The sequence below is a fragment of the Cotesia typhae genome, unplaced genomic scaffold (assembly GCF_013202065.1).
Source record: "Cotesia typhae breed Kobodo isofemale line unplaced genomic scaffold, CoteBio_Ctyphae scaffold_13, whole genome shotgun sequence".
Lineage (NCBI taxonomy): Eukaryota > Metazoa > Arthropoda > Insecta > Hymenoptera > Braconidae > Cotesia > Cotesia typhae.
In genome coordinates this window covers 15607299-15628714 of record NW_027423774.1, presented here as the reverse complement: position 1 = coordinate 15628714, position 21416 = coordinate 15607299, and the positions used below count along the sequence as shown (strand labels likewise).

At 29.0% G+C, this 21416-nt stretch overlaps 1 protein-coding gene and 1 long non-coding RNA gene across 5 annotated transcripts in view; one reads left to right on the top strand and one right to left on the bottom strand.

The window, feature by feature from the left end:
- The window catches only part of Imp (IGF-II mRNA-binding protein), a 130558-nt gene that overhangs the window by 65291 nt on the left and 43851 nt on the right, over positions 1–21416 (bottom strand). For 2 of the 4 annotated variants that reach the window (XM_074254873.1, XM_074254874.1), the window contains exons 3-4: positions 19377–19640; positions 1382–1445 (exon numbers count right to left, since the gene is read on the bottom strand). In XM_074254873.1, coding sequence (XP_074110974.1) covers positions 1382–1445; positions 19377–19640 — 328 coding nt within the window. The remainder of the gene's footprint in view (positions 1–1381; positions 1446–19376; positions 19641–21416) is intronic. The other 2 variants (XM_074254875.1, XM_074254876.1) reach the window with 1 other exon arrangement.
- Positions 1–21416, top strand: part of LOC141535091 (uncharacterized) — a 52982-nt gene that overhangs the window by 26318 nt on the left and 5248 nt on the right. Inside the window, exon 2 of the long non-coding RNA XR_012480547.1 lies at positions 18420–18615. This is a non-coding gene — a long non-coding RNA (uncharacterized LOC141535091). The remainder of the gene's footprint in view (positions 1–18419; positions 18616–21416) is intronic.

The following is a 21416-nucleotide window of genomic DNA, read 5'->3' as shown; positions in this document are numbered from 1 at the left end:
AACTCTTTATACGCTAATTACTAAATTCTGAATGATGAGAATCTTTAAGATTTATTGTACAAGATATCTCAGCCTTACTAATTTTTAAAACAACAACGGTTTGAATGATACATATCGATAGCTTGTAATAGCTCACAAAATCTTTTGACAGAGAAAAAAAAAATTTATTGAACCAAGAAAATTGTAAGGAAGACCGAAGTTATTTTGGAGCAAGAAGAAATTTTCATTTTTAATCTTCCTTAAGATTTTCTTGATTTAAAAAAATTTACGCTTGACTCAAGACTTTCTTTCTTTCTGTGTATTATTGTTTTACACTATCTTTTCGGTTTATGATTACAAATTAAATTACACTTTGTTTAAAAAAAAAAATATATACTTTGAATTGATTAATTTGTATAAAAGATATTATTGTCCGAAAATCTCAAAAATATGTATTTTTTATGCATATGTACAAAGTAAGTGATTTTTACAAATCCACAAAAGAATCTTAAACAAGGGTTGTAATTTTCATTTAATCAAAAATAGTCAAATAAAATTAAATTTTTTAGTTAGCGTATCTTTTTACATTATTTTAGTACAATTTGAAATCTATAGAAATGAATTTATGTGGGTGCAAATGGACAAATAAAATCTTGTAAGAATGTAAATCAAGTTTGGCACTTCGCGCGTAAGTTGTGCAAGTATTTTTTTCTCTGACATAAAATGGACAATAAAAAAGAATAAGTATTAAGATGAAGAGTAAAAAAGAATGAAAAATAAATAATTGATTGCAGTTGTGTGGCACGAGCGGACTACTCTCTGTCATATATTTTTTTTATTCGGCTGTTATGTTATATATGTACTACTCTCCCTTACATTAGTTTTTAAAGCACTGGAATATGAAGAGTATAGTAGCTAAGAAGAAGGCAGGTGCCACACTTTTTTGAATGTTTGGTTCGCAAACTGGATAGGGAGGAGACCGCGTTTTGATCGTTGTTGCACCAGCGGCTCCCAAATATCGTTATTAGAACAACAGTAATTCCTACTAAATTCGTCTGTTTTTTCAACCTTTTAAAAGACTCATCAAAGTTCTCAACTACCGCAGTTTGCTCCAGATAACAATCTCTTAGTGATAAGTAATCATTAAATGTCAATGACAAGATAATATATAGATAATGAAAAAAAACTTTTGTATCAAGAAAAATCGTATATATCGTTTTTATCATTAGTTTATAGTTATATCATTTACAATTTTGTCTTCTTTAGATAGTAAATTCTCATTCACATTTTATAGCTAATATTATCATCCAATTTATGGCAAAAAAGACATAAAATATTTTTATGCATAATTATTTCGATTAGAAAAGATTTTCATGCTCATTTATCATCGCTTCTTACTCACCGCTTTTTTGACCCACTAGCAACTGAAGGTTCAACAACCAAAGCTGATCCAAGATACGTGTATCCTGAAAATAATGTCACAATAATTAGTAAGACATCATTAAATTTGACAAAATATTATAATTAATTTAATTTTTTTTTTTACTAACAACAAGTTCACATTTTTAGCGAATTAACATTTGTTAACATAACTAGATATGAAACTAATTCATAAAAAGTTTAGATATGATTTTGAATTTTATATCAATCAAATAATCCGAGAATACAAAAAATTATTATAAAAGAATTTTTAATTCGCTTTAGCTTATCAAATAGTGAGCATGCATAAAGTATTTCCCCTTTTCACTTTCACTTTTCAGCATTTAAGAGCATTTAACTGTATACTGACAACTCCAGAAACGCTCAACTCATATGCATTACACATGTGTATAATTTAATTGAAATACAATGAATCAAAACCGAACGACTGAAATGATAGCCGTAGCAAAAAATTTTAATCGGAAATTATCCTGATATACTAAGAAGGAACGTAAAAATAAAATTTGTAAATATTGTTTTGCGATTTATTGTTGCTTAGTAATATTAAAGACGTATATTTTCTTCATTTATGTAGCACAAATAAATAAAAAGAGCTTTGTAACACGGAAAAATTGTTTTATTTTCTGAAACTGGAGTTTTTTAGTTTTTATTCGACACCTTTCGTTTTAGTATCCGTAAAGTGATTTTTCAAGTGTTTTTTATTTTGTGAGAAAGTTTCTACAGAACTACAGAGTGATTATTACTGTATATATTTTTACCCTAGTTATTACCTGAAAAATTTTATCATTAAATGCACATGAAATAACTAAAAAAAAATTTTTTTTTAAATATCTGATTGGCTGAGGCATAAAAATATAAATAAAAACGTTCGTATTATTACACAATAAGTGGAAAAGACACACGCAAGATCGCGCGCGCAATATTCAGTGGTAATAAGTAATAACTCAATTTAAAAAGCAGTATCAAAATCTAAAAAACGAATAAATAGTTAAACAGTATCAAAAAAAAGTTTATTTAGTTGTTCACTTCAGGTATAATTTCAGTGTTAACTAGAGTGAAGAGAAGTTTGAGATATTTATTAAGTGATTTAAAAGTTTTCATTTGCTGAAAAATTGATCGAAGTTTTGAAAAATAAATGACAATTAATGGAAAGTTTTAGAGTATTGGGCAAGTTTAAATATTGATTTTAGCTTATATTATTCATTTGAGAGGAAAAATCAAATGTTTCTTTTAATTTAATTTTATATTTTTATTTGATGAAAAAAATTGATCGCAGAATAAAAAATTTTTTGTCACTACATCAAAAAAATTTTAATAGTGAACATTTAACATAAAAATTTTCTATTTCAACTTTTTTAATGCAATGACGGAAAATTTCGTACTGTGTTATAAAACAATTCAATTGAATAAATTCAATAATACTGAACATAATGTAAGTTTTACAATTTTTTTGTCAACTAAAATTTCAAAGATTTAGAAAAAACAAAGTTCATAAAAAATAAAAAATATTCCTTAAATTAAAAACTATAAACAAAGTGAATAAAACAAAAATGCAACGACAAACTGTTTTATTTTCTTTGTAATGAAAATAAATAACAATCTAGAGAAGTACCGGTGGTGAGTATAATGTAATGAAGTATATTATAGAAAAGAAATAGCCGTTTCTCATGGTGTGGAAAAGCAGCTTGTGTGCATAGAGTAATTACCGGTTTACAATGATGTTATGCAAAACTGGAAAAGCATCTTTGCTTCCGGGTGTATTCGGGAAGCTGCACGTGCAGTAGTAATAGTTGAAGTGGTATGAGCAAGAATAAAAAAGAGAGCAAATGAGTGACCGAGCTATATAGTATAGAATAGTATAGAAACAAGGTACAGGAGTAGCTAAATACAACCTCACTTGCCTAGTTGAGCTCTACTCATATTCTAATCAGGATCAAGAGGTTATGTGAACGTATCTGTGGTCTTGGTCACGAGCTTTATGCATTTTTACACCGCTTTGATGCCTAACGGGCAATCCGAAACGTTGTTTTTTCTCATTATGCTTGTTATAGAGAACAACTAAAAACTACTACTCTTCCTATATTTTTTTTTTCAACATCTACCAGCTGCTAATAAATCATTATATATTTTTTTTCGAAACCAATATGTTTAGGTTTAAGTATTTACTCCAATTACTTATTGTTCATATTGAACTATAATTCAATTGTTAAATTATAACTTTTAATTGTTTGAATGAAACTCGAATAATAATGCAGAAAATTAATGATTAAAAATCAATTGACAGATCAAGTCTTACTAATATTTAAATTAATAAAAAATATTTAAAACCAGATGGTTATAAAATTAAATTATGACTGCCACTGGATGGCTACTTAGAAACATTCCGTGTCGAATTGTCCCTTATAAAACCACCCTAAGATATTATAACAATATTTGCAAGTGTTTCTATGCAAGTAGTTTTATTCGTACAGGTTTTTTTCTTGTTACAATCTTGCATGGTTTTTATTGGGTTACTTTTACTGAGGGCATTGACCATTTGCGGGTGTTCGCACGTGGAATAGTACTTTGAGGTGGTAATAAATAAAAATCAAAAGTATAAAATTTTTTAAAATTTCTGCCCATAAAATTTTCTTGGAATAATTACAAAAATTAAGTGTTAAAGCTAATGAGCAAAATAAGAAAATAGTTTGAACTAATTTTTATCACTTTTTTGCCACAAATATTGCGACTGTAAACTGCAAATGCAATATAATATATTTCCTCTATTATTACATTATGAAAAGTGTTCCACTTTGTTCAAATATTTATGAGCGAGTAACAAAGTGTTTAATAATTTGATGCATATTTTATTAATTTGAAAAATTAATAAATTTTTTGAATATTTTAACAATCTTTATTAATATTTTTATCATAAAGCAATAATTTGGTACTAAAAAAAAACATGAAGTTTTTTTTTTTCATTTCAACACATGTAATTTTTTGCTATAATTTTTTATTTGCTAAAAATGTATAAAAATTATTTGAGATCTGTTGTTATCAGTAAAATAAATAAATACGAAACAGCCCAAACCAGGATTTGAACACTCGATCGTCTGATTACATGATAGCTCTATCAATCCAAATAATTTTTCAAGTCCTAGTCTACACATGTAATTTTTTTTTTATTTTTTAATTAATTACTCATTTTTTTAATTTCATGCAACATATTTTATAAAAATTAAAATATAATATTTTTGATATATTTTTGAATTTTAAGACTGAAAATAAATAAAAAAATAAATAAACAATATGTGAACATTGAAGTTAATTTGAAAGTTATTGGGCCACCCGTTATACAAAATATATGTGGAGAATGGGGCTTGAAGGTAAGAAATGCAGAAACAGCAGTTGCTATGCTATACTACTAGTTGGTTATTCTCTCAAGCACACTTATATTTATTTTGTGTGTATAAGAGAAAGATAGACTATAAAAGAATTATAGAAAGAAGTAAAGGATGCCTAGAAAGAAAAGAAGGAAGCAAGAAAGAAAGAAATAAAGTATACAGACGTTATTTTGAGGGTGTAGTGGAGAGCTAGTTGGGGATAAAAAAAAAGCGAGAGTGAGTGGCTTAGAAAGAAGAGGGAGAAGACTTAGAGAGGGTGAATGAAAAAGGGGAGATTAAGCTAGAAAGAGAGGTAAAACGACTAAGCGAGTTTTGGAGAGCCGGTGTTTGCCAGAGTAGGTTACCGGGCTCTTCCGAGGGAGAGGCTACCAATGGCCAAGTCCTGGTGAAAAAGCAAGATAGCAAGTGCTTTTATAGTGGGTCAGTACTAGGTCGACATCATCCGGTTCGGGGCCTATACTCAGGGAACTCAAGGTCTTTTTAGTCTTCCCCTAAACCAAAAAACTACGACACTACAGTCTCTATACTATACTATACGAAACTACACTACCAGTAGGGAAGACTAGCTTGAATTTACTATGTCTAAGTATATTTGTACTCTAAATAAATCGAATAAATATATGAATTTTGTTTAGACCAAGGTTTAGGTCTAGCCTCCGTACTATACATACTTTCAATCCCTAAACTGCCTAATAATATATATTCATTCTCCTTCTATTATATCCTATTCCCTCTGACCTATCCTTATGCGTAGCTATTATACAAAAAAAAAAAAAAATTTACTGGTATACTATATATACATATATATGTATGGTTTGAGTGTAAATTCACGATTCCTCGTCGGTTCAGAGAACTCACTGTAATTTCGCGAGCCACATAACGATGTTTCCGGTCATTCCCTAATTTGTTATAGTCGACGCCACCTCTACTCCAGACAACGGGGCTATAAAGACGCGCTAATTAATTAGGCAATACCTTTTTTAATTGCTATACATTCAATTTTTATTTTACATATCATAAAAGTTTGAAAATGCTAAATTGCACGTCTCTAATTTTCATGTGATTGTAAAGAATATTTTTTATTTTTTGACATTTAACATTTTTGTAATTTATAAAAAAAAAATTAACTTGAATCAAGAGAAAAATTCTTGAACCAAGAAAATAATTTTATAGGGTTTCATTGTCTTGAATCCAGTTGAAAAATTTTTGAATTAAGTGAAATTTACTTAAACTAAGAAAAATTTTTTAGTTTAAGAATTTTTTTACTCAAATCAAAAAAAAAGAAATGTTTCAAAATTATTTAATTGATTCAAGTACATTTTTTTTCTGTATACACTAAATTTTTTTATCGGAGTAAAAAAATATATACATTCATTAATAACGTTAGTGAATGATTATTGTGTTTACAAAAATGTAAACATGTCAATCAACAGCTGCAATTTTAAGGAAAAATATTTCTTTTCTAATTTGTTCATAAAAAAACACTTTTTTGCAAATTTTGGCTAAAATAATCGTTGTTAAATTATTTGTATCATTATTTTTTGACTTTTGAAGAAGTACGTTGAAATAGAAATTGAATTGGATCAAGAGAAATATTTTTGAACCAAGAAAATAATTTTGAAGAGCTTCATCTAATAACTTTCAATGATAATAATAATAATTAGATTTTTTTTTTGTTAAGAATTTTTATATGCAACTAATAATTTTGTTCCCGCTATTTTGTTCGAAAGTATAGTTACTAAAGAACATAAATGAGAAGCTGATTTTCAAAAAGGTATCTTTTCATATTTTAAAAGAGCAGTTTTTTGAACTTTTTAATATTAATTACTTCAAGAATTATAAAGATTTGGGGCTAAAAATCGAATGGTAGCTTCATAACCGATAGCACTTTGTAGCTAAATTAATAAAGTTCAATAAAAATATTTATAATTGAAGATAACCAGTTTTTTGTCACGATTAATCAAAAATGAAAAGATACCCTTTTGAAACTCAGCTCCTCAAATATATCCAGCAGATAGAATTGTAAGCATCGAGTAGCATTCGATCCTTGTAATGATAGACCTTTTTACCCCGCCATCCATCTTACGGCTTTAAATAAATTATATTATAATAATAATAATAATATTAACAACAATAAAAATAATAATAACAATTGTTCTCATTATTAGTTACGACAAAACTTGTTTATTATAAGATATTAATGATTTTCTAGCTGGTGTTTAAATATACTGAGAATGAGACTGAGAACAGGTTTCCGTTAACGCATTCCAGGCCAATGTCGAATACTATACAGCCAATTTAGCAGTAACTCTAAATAGCCGATGCTGTTTTATTGTTATTATTCAATTATTTATATTGATCACATAAATATTTTTTTCAATAAAATAATTCAGTAGAATTTTCTCGTATTTAAAAAAGCGAATTATATCAAGGTTACGGCAGAGAGTAAACGTAAACAATAATTGGTAATGCGGAAACAATTCATTTGAATCTTTTACAATAAATAAAGTATCGGGTTAAGTAATTATGACAGTGCAGTATCATTAATTTGGTTTTAAAAGCAAAAGCGTTTTTACTTTTGACGCGTTAAAACTTAAAAACTAAAAATTGTTCCAGTGAAGCGAGTTTGGCCTTGTGGGATATTTGTTTCTTCCTCGTGCCCTCTATAGTTGTTTCTTTTTCTTGTTCCCTCTTTGTCTACTCCTTATCCTCTACCACATACTCCTCTGTCCTATGTCCTCTATCTTCCATCCTCTATTTACTATACTATTCTGACGGGCTTTTTACTTACGCTTTTGCGTAGCGGCGGGCCCCCAGCGTGAGAGCACATGGCTAAAAAGTACATGAACTAACACCAGCATAATGGAGTACTTTAACGGATAGGTTAGTTGACTGAATCAACTATGTACATACGCCGATAGTATACTTAATAATTTGATTAGATTCTAGCTTATGTAATTTTTTAAAGTTATTTTATACTCCAAAAAATAAATATTAAAATTTTTATTTTTTGTTAGATATTACATAGCGACAGTTGGTTTTTTATCATCATTCTATTTCCGTCACTCATCAAAAGTTGACCGGATAACCTTGATTCCCCTTTAAATATATTTCGTTTTTCACGTCTTTGGATAGAATAACCTCTACATACAGCTAAGAGTCTATCAACGAATTAAGTAAATAATCCAAAACATGAATCGGAGAGTTGAGTATCTATCAATACACGTTAATATGACTAGCTCTAAAAATATATAGTACTTTTTATGATTTTACTCCCTAACTTTGGAATTTTGTAAGTAAAAAAAAAATAATAATACTTTAAACAAATAATTTAACTTTGAATATCATCAGATGGAAAAAATTTATCGAAATATCTTTTAATTAAAAGTATATTCAATAAGTCATTTGTAGCGTAAAATCGGAAAAAAATTTGTAATTATTATTTTAGATGTTTACTACACGGAAAAAAGAAAAATAGAAAAATTACAGTATATACATTGAAAAAAAATTCTTAACTGGAGTATACATTTTTTTGACTCAAGAAAATATCAAGGAAGATAGCTTTGAAAATTAACATTCAAAGTTTGAATTACAAAAATGTTATTTCGAATTGTAATTTTTCTAGTTTTGAATACGACGGGACACTTATTACTACACAGGAAAAAAAAATTTACTTGAATCAAGTAAATAATTTCGAAGAACTTTCTTCGTCTTCTTGATTTGAGTAGAAAAGTTCTTAAACTAATAAAATTTTTTTGGTTTAAGTAAATTTTACTTGATTCGAAAATTTTTTGGTTCAAGACAATAAAACTCTTCCAAATTATTTTCTTGGTCCAAAAATTCTTCTCTTGATTCAAGTTAATTTTTTTTTGTGTATTTATAATGTAATTTTTCAAGTTTTCTTTTTTTCATGTAACTAAACTGAAAACTAGCTGGTACAATAACGCACATGTACATGAAAAAGCCGTACCTATAAATAGAAGAGTCATGAAATTTATTTATTGATTACTATTAATAATTGAGCGACACTATTATAATTTTTTTATTTTTTTTTTAATAAATAAATTTGCTCCGAAAAATTATTTCTGAAAAATTGCATTTTTTCCTTTTTCAATTTTCTAGATGTCAATTTTTTGTTCTTATTTTTTTTTGCCATAATTTATTTGTTGAAAAAATTTTTTAAATTAATTATTATCTGCTAAATTGATTCTCATGTTGAATAATTACATTTACATTGCTTCACGGGAAAAATTTTTCAATTTTAAAGAACTGTCTAGTGCTTCATATCGTGATTCTTGTAATATCTTTTAGAAAAAAAAAATAATCTAGTTTTTTGGGCCACCATAATTTATATGTATGTACATTGTACATAGTAAAAGGAATAAAATTAGTAAATGGAGTCGGTTGGTGGGATGCGGGCGGCAAAAGATAAATTTTTTTTTAATCAAGTGTGCAAAGTTCAAGTAATTTTTGGTAATAATTTAGATTCTGATAATGAAACTAGTGAAGGTTAGAAAAATAATTGGAGGACCGAGAGAAAATAGAATACATACAACTGGCAATACATAAATAAGCGATGCATATTTATACATAAGCAATCGAGTAACTCGTCCTCTTACTCTTACTCTAACTCCGTTTAGTGAAGAATGAAATAAAATAAAATAAAAAATAAAAAAAAAAGGTAGCTAAGCTCGCCGATGGCCCAGCAAGATGTATAGTGGTTGCTATTCGTAGATTAAATCACTTGGTCAATTTTCCCTCTCTTTCTCTCTTTAAAAGTTTAAGTCGCCGGCGGAGGGACAAAAGCCGATGTTCTCGGAAACCGAATCGAGACCGCGACTCAAGAATTAAAATAATATCCGTCCGTTCGAAGATTAATGACAACCGTTGAACGTTGCTATTGCGATTTCTTTAAAATTTCGAATGGAGCTGCACGTCGTCTGCTTTCTTTTATACATATTACTTCTATTCCTTCTATTTTCGATTCTCAATTCCTACGACCATTATTCTCGCGCTTATTTTTTAAATTTATTTATTTCTTTGGGTGATTTTTTAAATGCTCGACTAATTTTATACACAGAAAAAAAGGTTCACTTGAACCAAGAATATTTTTTTCTTCCTAATTATTTTCTTGAGCGAAAAAAAAATTTTTTTTTGACACAAGAAATTTCACTTATTCCAACAAAATTAATTCGCTTGCTTTAAGAAATACGTATCTTGATCCAAGAAAATTTATTTAAGTCAAAAAAATCTTCTTGTTTTGAGAAAATTCAGCCTCTTGCTCCAAAAAATTTTGTTCTTGATAGAAGTAAATTTTCTTACCTTGAGAAAATTTCTCTCTTGCTCCAAAAAATTAAATATCTTGATAATAAATTTTCATTAATATTTTTATTGACTAATATGTCAAATGGGAAGATCAAATAATATTGAATCATTTTTTTTCATTCAATATGTATAATTGCACGCTAAAATAATGTAAAATGGATATCAAATATTCAAGAGAAAAATTTTCTCAGGCTGAGAAAATTTTTTTCTTAGCTGAAGTAGGTGACGCTGCTTCCCTAAAGTATCTAAAAATTTTGATCAAATATAAAAATTTATTGCATCAAGTACTCATGATAATTTGAATTGAGAAAAAATTACTTCCATAAAGAATAGAAATTCAAGAAAAATTTTTACTTCGGCCTTCCTTCAGGCACCCGAAAATTCTCTTGAGCCAAGAATTTTGTTCTCCAGTCAAGAAATTTTTTTTTCTGTGTAAGAAAATCAAAACTAACTGATACTTTTAAAAGCTATTCTAGTTATAATATAATTAATATTAACGAGGATACGAGACGAGAAAAAAAGTTTTGAATCATGTCACCACATATCGTCTTGCAAGACTTGGCAGGTGTTTTATAAATTAAAAAAAGGTATACGGATAAAAAGTTAAAAAATTGAGATAAGGGATTTTTATATACTTATTTAGATATGATTGAGAATATATACATGGTTCGTTGACACCTGTCTCTTGTAAAGTAAATCTTATTCTACTGAATGGCATTGCGCATCTCAAAATTAACATATGTATTTTATAATCAATTTAAAATATCTTATGATAACAACTCTATTAACTTTTTAAAATTTTATGTTACAAATTTACCAAATGCAAAGCACTTGATTTTTTTTTTTAAATTAGATATATATTATATGTGTTATTATTTGTGCTCATCGTAATCGAAGGACCTTTTATATATTTATGTGTAGAGTGTATATAGATGCGATGTTGATCTCGCCCGGAAGTCGTAAAGCAACGATTGGGCCACGAGCGATTCTCTCGTTGGACCGCAACGACCCGATGTGATGTTAGTGTCGTTCTCATGAATGGCGAGTTAGAGTAAAAAAAAAAACGAGAGATAGAAAAAGTGATAAAGAGCTGAGAAAAAAATTATTATGACAAGAAAAAAATACTTCGAGAATAAAATTAACTTTTTTAATTTAGTTTAAATTTTATGCAGTTTAAAAAAAATTTTTTTTTTTTTATGAATATTAAAAGCCTCTGTTACATCAATATTTAATTGCACCTGTATGATAGGAACAGTATAAGCTAACATTTTATTTACTTTATAAGAAAAAAGAACTGATAGAAAAAATTCAGAATAAATGTAAATTTTTGTGCGCGTATGAATTTTGTTTGTCATCACTCTATACACTGAAAAAAAAATTAACTTGAATCAAGAGTAAAATTCTTGAACTAAGAAAATCATCTTGAAGAAGCTCATTGTTTTGTATTAAGACAAAAACACCAAGTGAAATTTCTTAGTTTAAGAATTTTTCAACTCAAACCAAGATGATGAAATTCTTCAAAATTATTTACTTGTTTCAAGTAAATTTTTTTTTCTGTGTAGTTAACAAAATATTTCTGCCAAAGTCATTAATTTTTTTTTATTGACTTCAGAGTTGATCTGATTATTGTCGTATAGAAAATAGTTGCTTAATTCGGTGTCGTTTAATTATAATTATTGAAAAACTAAAACTAGTTTGTCTCTTGTGCAATCATTTCTAATTTGAATGAAATTTAGTCTTAAGCAACGCGGGAGTCCTTTAAATCAGCTGGTTATGTAGTTACAGCGCATGCGCTTTATTTTTGTTTTTCATCAGTCGAAAATGCCGCGAAAGATTAAAAATTTTAATTACGTTACAATTCTTAATTTTTTGAAAAAAACATTTAAAAAAAATTTTTGGTTTTTTTCTGTTATCATTTATCAACAAAATTTTTTTTTTTTTGAATTACTTTAAAAGACAGAAATATAAATTATTTATTATTAAAAATTGTACGATCTTTAAGAAGTGTACATTTGAAAATTTTCTTTAAACAAGTCTGAAATTTTGTCTTGCATTATTAAAAAACAGAGTCTCAATCTTTAATTTTAAATTTCTCTTCAATATTTGTAATCAATCATTAACAGAAGTGACTTGGACACAGTCATTACCGTTTGGTGAGAAAAAATTACAGCAGCTTATGGTTAATAAATGTTGAATTTAAATGAATATAAGATGTATTAAAATTTATAGTTAAGTTGTTTATTGAGGTTGCATATCGCAGCTATTCATAATACGATTCTAGTCGGTATTTGCTAAAAGTCAATGCCCGAGTATCTAAAACAAACACGTGTCGCTGAGGTTGTTCCTCAACAAGCAACAAGCTAAAGAAAGAAAAAGTATTGCGAAATTACGGAGAATGACTGTAGGAGACACATGCCTGCGCTTATGAGGAGGGGTGGAAACATTAGTAGATGCTTGGTGGTGGGGTGAAGATGCCAGAGGAATCGAGGGAGTACTGAGAATCGAACATCACCCACTGACAAGCCAATATGAGCTTATGTGGAATGTGTGAGTCTGGATGTAATGGAAAAAGCATGAATTAGAAACATCGTCATTCTTATATTATATGTACATCTGTAAATACACACAGATAGATATATCTACACGGGTATTTTTTTTTTTTTTAATTTCTCTCTCTTTCGACTTTATTCAGTCCCATGACTAAAGATAGCATTTCCTTGCGGACGCGCAAGCACTTTTTACACTGAAACTACATATATATTAATTCTGTCGGGCTATGTGCTATCAGCGGTGCTCAATTTTTTAAATATTATACATCACTTGACAGTGACATTGAAATCATAAATGTAGATAATTTAAAGGGCTACCACGGAAAGAATATGAATGATAAAAATTTTTTATTTTTTTCTAAATTGGTCTTTTGAGTAGAATTTTCTGCTATAGCTTAAAATTAATGACATGTAAAAAATTTTTTTTAGTTGATTAGAAAAATCTGTTTATAGTATTTTACAAGCGGGAATTTTGTTTGATTGCTTCAAATTAACTGAGCATAAAAATTATTAGTACACTGATAAAAAAATTGATTTGACTCAAGAGCTTAACTCTTGAACCAAAAATCCCATTTTGAAGAAAATGATTTTCTTGAGGCAAGAGAATAAATTCTTGAGCTAAGAAATTATTCTTGGACTAAGAAAATTTTCTTGTTTCAAGAATTTATTCTCTTGATTAAGAATTTATTTTCTTAAATCATTTTCTTCAAAATGAAATTCTTGATTCAAGAGTTTGGCTCTAAAGTCAAGTCAATTTTTTTATCAATGTAGAAACATATATTTCTATCTTTAATAAAATGATATAGAAAAATTAAGTTTATTCACGAGATAAAATTGTGAAGCAAATAAAATTTATTTGAACCAAGATACGTTTACTTGATTAAAGACAAAAAAATTTTTTTAAATGATTATTCTTTGGTTCAATATTGTATCTCTTGAATAAACTCATTTTTTTTTTTTAAGTTTATCTGTTTTTAAATTATATTTATTAAAAAATAATTTACTCTTTAGGAAAAATTAAAAAAAATTGTGAAATTATTCGAATAAAAAATTCAGCAGTTTAAATTTTATATCAATTGAAAAAAAATTTTAAACTTAAAAATTGAGTTCTGCTGAGTGTGGAAAAATACATTCACAATTTTTAGTTTAATAATAATCAATTCGGTATTGAAAGAAATAATTTTGATTTTTTTATAGAAGTTAAAAAAATATATCTGAACTTTTATAAATATTTTATTACGGAGACGCTAAAAATAATACTTATTTTACTATGGTTATACATAAAATTACTATTTATTTAAGTCACACGATAGTTTTAATATTTTATCAAATCTTGTTGTTTTTAATGATTAATTTATAATTTTTTTTTTCATATATAAAATACTAATGAATATAATTTTATCATGAAAGATCTAAAATTTTTTCATGACACGAGTTAAAGTCTTTCGTTCTCTCGTTATCCGGTGGCCCGTTGGCGAGTAACTTTTTTCGTGGAGAGCAGGTGGGCTTGACTTGTGGCACGCGACAATCTACCGAAGCTTTTAGAGCGCGGACTTGATAACATAACAAAAATAATTTAGATTTTCTCAGGATATTGTTTTAATTAATATTTTTTTTAGACTCGTATGCTTTTGTATAAATTAAAAAAATTTAACGTTGAATAGATAAATTAATAACGATAATGACCAATAAAAATCTTTTTTTTTTTAATTCACTATTATTCCCAAACAAATTTTTTTTTGTTAATGTTTTATTGAATTTACGTTAACGATTAATAATTTTTCAACATGTATGTTTTTGTTTAGTGAAATCTATCAAAAATTCAACATTTTTTTTTGTGACGCTTGAGTTATTATTATTTCAACTTCCCGCCATGAAAATCGATGTCCTTCAAAAAATTGGGAAATAAAATTTTTGAAAAAATGATTTTTTGGAATGATTTCTCGACCGCTGATTACTTTAAAAATATCATCAGCTATCAATCTCTATAAACAGCGTTAAAATTCTATAAAAAGTACTCTGCCAACACATGCACCAGATTTTCAATCTCGAAAAGTTCGCAAATGTATAATAGTTCTACTTTTGGGCTCAAAGAACTCAAAACCTCGGAATAAGAAATTTTTGAAGCGTTTTGGGCTTATACATAGCCCGCAGGATTAACTGTGGCTATTTTTTAATTTTTTTTTTGCATTTAACTGCAAGTAAAACTGTAAAAAATGTATTAAAATAAAAAAATACCAATGTTTTGTTCGGGAAACACGTTTACCCATTAGTCTCTAGTAGTGAGCTCGTAAAAGTGAACATGAAAGCTGCTCGTTTTAGAAGTAAAGCGGAATAATATATTCCTAGGGGCATCTGCTCGTCTAGTCAAGGCAGAGGGCGGGTGTCGACACTCACAAGTATCGCGGTGTAGTTGTGTATTTCATAACCACGTGTACGTATGTGTCTTACACAGGTGCGTGGATAAATGAAGGTAAAGAAGTAGAGAGGAAGGAATAAAAAAAAAAGTGAAAAAAATTTTTTTTAAAAAAGAGTAGAAAGATAGAGAGAGGGAAAAAATGAAATGGTGAACGGTCATCTGGTTTGCGCGTTCGACGAGTTCAGCCTATTTCAAATAAAAAGTTATATCGTCTGATAACCATCATTCGACTATGCTAATTAACGAACGTACTTTTTCATCCATTTAGCACATTGATACTTATTATTATTTTTTTTTTTTTAATTAAACGCCATGGTAAATACTGGTTATTAATTTTTATATGAATAAAATAATACTATAATCAAAATATTTCGGACGGAAGAATGCAGCAGTTTCCTGTTGTCTCGCGGGTTTCAGCTCTGACGCAAACTCTCGAACTCGGGGTCTCCTCTTTGCGCTATATGTGTCTCTATGGTTAAAAAGGGTCGGCGTGTTATATTAAGATGTGTGGGAGATTCACATGATCATGGAGAAGAGCTGAGAATGAATATGATTTAGTGTAAGATACAAGAACAACCAAACGCCAGAAAGATCGCTGTTTTCGTGACTCAATACCGACATATGTGTGTACGTAGTAGTACATAAGCTGTGAAGTTGATCTAAAACCTAACCTACCAAACAAGTTCTAGCCTTTTGGCCATCAAGTTAGAACTAAACTTTGTGCTATACAATACTTTGTGTCTTTTTCCTTCTTATTCGTTATTATGTATCATATACATATGTATGACAAAACTTCCCGGACTAGTCGTTGTAAGAGACTTCCGAATAGTTTGCCAACCTCTTTACACTTTCAATTTTTTTACTCTCCTTTTATTGTCTTTTACATTTTTTCATGGTTATTGTCAAACCCGCTTCGTGGGAGTTTTATAGATCAACTTACAGTCATTTTTATTATTCAATATGTTTTAATAAAAATATTTAAAATGCTTTCAATGATTTTGATTTACTTTTAAATTTTTCAAGTTCAAAAATTTATAAATTTGTCTACGACTTTTTTTTCATTCAACTTAACAAATTTTTGTTTGAAGTAGGGTGGAAGTACCGGTTTTGGCCATCTTTGGACCATTTTTGGCCACTTGATATTTTAGTGAATTTGTAAAAAATTGAACTATTCAAGTAGAATTTTTATAGAATTTATGAATTAATACATTTATACGAATTGAATTCACAAAGTCTTGCGCTTATAGAAATATTTATACAATAATTTGAAAATAAAGTGGCCAAAAAAGGTACACTGGCCACGAACGGTACTTTTACCCTATTATAATATAAATAAAAATAATCATTGCACTAAAGTATAAAAATAATAGTTTATAAGATAAACTACACAGTAAAAAATTTTGCGTCATTGCGTCAAAAAATTTTTAACATAGAATTTTTTGACGAATTGATGCAAAATTTTTTACTGTGTAATTTAAATTATATCAAAGTTCTTAATTGTCGAAAAATGAAGTATAATTGAATCAAAAATAAATTTTTTCGGTAACTCTACTATAGATTGGACAATACTAATTAATAACGTCTTAATCAGCTTTTTAAAAAAATTTGGTTTTTTGGAAAGGTATTTTCATCAAGCAAATATTTCTAAATCTGAATGTGGTATTGACACAATTAAAAATTATTTTTATTGATAATTGAATGTTTTGATGTAATTGAATATATCTGAATCGACTTATAAATTTATTATTTATTTTATAGCTCCGTTCACTGATCATTGTTTTTTATTTTAAATTAAACTGATAGTACACAATTTTTTAATTTCTGATTAGTTATTCAAAAACAAGTTTCTCATTTGTTGTTCATCAAAATAGATCTCAAAAAATTTTACAACATAAAAAATCTTCTCTTTGATCTAATAACATTTCAGATAAAAATTAGCTGTTCAGTCGGATAAAACTACAGTCAGTGAATTAAATACGTTATAAATAGAATAAAATGAGTAAAATAGATGGATGTTTCTCAAAAATAACATTTTAAACTTATTTATTATTATAATATAATAATATGCTTCATTATTGTAGCCGTAGCTTAACTTAACAGATAATTAAAAGCAGTACATATAAAAGCAACAGATAATTAATATGTAATTTGCAATACGGAAAGGAGTTTAAGGATATAACAAGCATAAGGTACAAAAAAACATATACCAAGCATCATGCCATGTAATTATACTGTTTTTTATTTATTTTTAATCAAAAAAATATATTTATTATTATTACATAAGAAAAGTATTTAGGAGTATGTAATATATTTACTCCAATTTGTTCTGTTCCTTGTACTTTTAGCCAGTGGTTTACCTAAGAATTATTTTGTCCAGTTTGTTATTGTATATGTTTCATCGTCACCGTTTTTGGAGTCTTATATTACGCGTGACAAACGTGTATAATATTCAATGTCATGAGTACTCGGTCACCACGCCTGTAGCTCTGTCTCTGTCCGATCACACGACGAAACCGTGTTACATATATATTTTACTTGCACATCATCTGTGTATGTCTATGTATCTATAAAATCCCTTTTCATTTATTTACGATATTCCTGCTAACTGTGTCGAAATAATTTTAGGGCCACGCTATACAATAGTTTCACGCATAAAAATTATTTTTATTAATATTATAACGTAAATCGACCTGTTACATTCTCTAGCACGTAACCTTGACCGTGTATCTTAACGTATATCATAAATAACTTGAAGATAAAACTAGAAAAATTTTAACCGCTTACTTAGCTTTATTCTGTTACATTTTTTTTAAATAATTTTTATCTATCAGTATAATTAGAATATTATCAGAATATTACAAATATCTTTCAGCATTTTAAGTATTATCATAGAAGATTTCCATCAAATTGGTTAATGTTATATATATCTATATTTTTTTTTATCCATTGAATATGACAAAATGTTTACTTAGGATTATCACACGATAATCAACGTATCGTTACGAAAACTAGTGATTGTCAATGTTAAATGATTATGTTATTTTTATTTTCTTTCTCACTCAACTAATTTCATCACTATTCACGCTTATCTTTGCGCGGTAAAACGAGCGTGACCTTGAGAATAGAAACGAGCATAGAATTTGCCGCCATTTTGATCATGCGTGTTGCTCTCACCACGTGGCCGGCCTGTGTACGACTATACTACTTTATATTTACTCGTGAATTCTTTATCGATATACAAAAAAAATAAAATACATCTTACTAACAATTTTTGTACATAAATTATTATTTATTTTTGTTATCGTTAATTTGTTATATTTTCAGATAAATTCAAGTCAAATAAATTGGAGTACACTTATAATTTATATTAGGACTAGTGTTAGTATAAAACCGAGCCTGTTTGGATGAATTGTTTAAGCCAAGAAAGAAACGACAAACGGCTGTCTTTTTTTCGGCGGAAATGTTCTCGAGGCCATGCAGAAGGGGTTCTCAAAGTAAATGGAGCTATGTTAATGTTGAGGTATGATATATGTGCCTCTACATTTTATTCAACTCACTACATACATGTATTTCAATAAAAAAGCACACCGTCTAAGCGTCAAAAGATTGTTAAATTCAAGTATTATTTCTGCAAGTATTGGTATGTCAATGTAAATTGCCAACCACGCACATAAAACCTCAATGTATTTTATTTTGTTACAATATATCATCTTCTATTTCAATTTGATAAATTGATTATATATAATTACTATAAAAATGTGGAAAATTCACTTTAACAAATTCAAATTAGGTATATAAATTTTATAAATTAGCGACTTGCGATGCCTGTCAAAAAATTCAATTCAGCATATGTTACATTGTACGTCATGTCATGAACCCTGTATTTAATAAGTATAGCTCGTGTTATAATTACAGTTTGCAGCAAGCCTGAAAATAACTAAAAATTATACAAATGCAGTCTAAAATAAGCGCACATCTTCTCCTTGCATTAAATTAAATTCAATTGAATTATGCTGAAAGAAACCAGTCGTCCTACCAAGCACGAGTTGATCGACTCAATGGTTTGGCAATAATAATTAACTTTGTTTCCTGAAAGCATTAGATAAAAAGCAGAAGAAGCATAAAAATTAAATAAGCGTCGTCCTCTTCTTTAGTTAAAAATTTTCTGAAAGCAATTAAAAAGCATAAAAATTAAAGCAGTAAGCAAATTAAAAGCTCATAAAATGAATAAAGCGATTGGTTAATTAATGAATAATATTAATAAATGTAACTAGGACTTACCATTGAGTTTATCGATAGCGCGATCAGCAGTGGACTGGTCATTGCAATCAACAAAGGCATAACCCCCGCGTTTAACAAGAATAGTCGTGCACGACAAATTGTGATCCTGGAATAACTGCCTGAGGCCAGGTTCGTTGCATTCCGAGGGCAAATTACCCACATAGAGTTTCGACATGGTAGTCGGGGTGGCCTGCTGGACCTGGGGCTGCTTTTTCGACGCAATGGTGCCGGTTTTTCCGAGTTTATCCTCGGACACGTGGATAACTGAAGACAAACGTGACGTTGTTGTAAACGATGTCGTGGTGACCGTGTTTTATTATTATCTTATTCGCCACTCGTTTTATCTTCTTCTTTTTCTTCTTCTTGCTATTCTCCACAGTACAGTCGTATCGCCTCCTTATTCACAGTCGCCGCAACTTCTTCACCTTGTAGCCACGCTCGCGCAGATACAAACTTATAACCACCACGATATTTAGGAGAGCAAATATTAGATATATTGGGGAATAGTCACTGAAGTCCGGAGTTTGCAAATAAAAGTCGATCTTGTTTTTTTTTTTTTTTTTTTTTTTTCCTTTTTTCCTTATTATGAATAACCAACGTACTTGATTTTATATTACTTTAAATACTATCATTTATCAACACGATAAAGTTTTACTTATTACTGAGTATAAGGCCGCAGTATATTAATATTAATAATTAATAATATCACTTTCAGATGTGAGTCGTAACGCTGATTAGTTTCGTCGCTTTATCTTGATGTCAGCAAAATAACACGTACGATTTATTTAATTATCGACATGAACTTGGTAACGGGTAAATAATGTCGTATAGATTTGCTTTTGTCTTTTCCCGAATCGTTTTTCTTTAATATTATCTCTCTTTCTCTCTCCCCCTCTGTTACCTTTCTCTCGCGGTCTCTGTTCTTTTTTTTTTTAATTTATTTTTTCCGACAACTTTTTTGTTATTTAATATTGTAAAATAATTTTCGGTCGTAATTTCCGTAGCGATAATTCGATTTTCCCGCGCACTTTTATCGTGACTCGCGACCGATGAATGGATCCACGGGTTGTGTTTATTCACTACTACAGTAAGGGACTAAGCGCGCGAAAAATGAAATCGAGGATGTTTTTAATAGAGAGAGGTCTTTATGCAAACAAATTCGAAAGCGGAGAACGAAAACGTGGAAAGAACGTCGAGAACGAAGAACCGCTAAAGACTCAGAGTCGTGGAGCAGTACACCCTGGACTCTCCTTCCAGCTCTTCTGGCTCGAGTACGGTTGCCTCGTGTAAGCTAGCTCAGACTCTAGTAAAACACGATACGATGCGAACTCGTTTTTTTTTTTCCTTCACCGACGACACTACGCTGAACAGCGTGAAATCCGCAAGTCCGCATCACTCATTGGCCATTGGTACACCACGTGGGCGCCTCCCCCCCGATTCCCGCCTATGTGCCCCATTGGTAGAATTTCGCATGCCGGTTTTGCACTAAAACCATGCTGCTGCTGCTGCGGATGTTGCTGTTGCTGCTGCTAGTCGCATATATTTTTATATCATTTACCTCCGAGGACGTACACGCTCCTCGAGGAGAGTCTGTTGCGTCCTAGCGGGCGCGCAAGCGCTCCCCAACTCAATACAACTAAACTACTCTTAGATTGCTCTATACCTTTGCAAAAATCTACCGGGTGTTTTTAGCAGGAGCTAGTTCATACAATTTGCTTCCACATGCTTCTATTCTATAACACATAACATTGCTAGCCCAATCTATTTTTAACGGCTTTTTTTCAAATCAAGTCTAAACTGTTCCTAGATTTTTTTTTTTTTTATTTGAATTATCATACTACCATTCAAAATTTTTTTCATTGCATATTAATTTTTTAGTTTTTTCATTGATACTTCAAAGATGGATCAGCTATTTATTTTTCGAATTTTTTTATAATTGTAATTATAATTACATTCAATAAAAAATTCCTTACGTATTTTATTGCAAGTTAGACAAAAGTGAAGTAGAATTTTGAGAAAAAAATTTTCAATGACTATCAC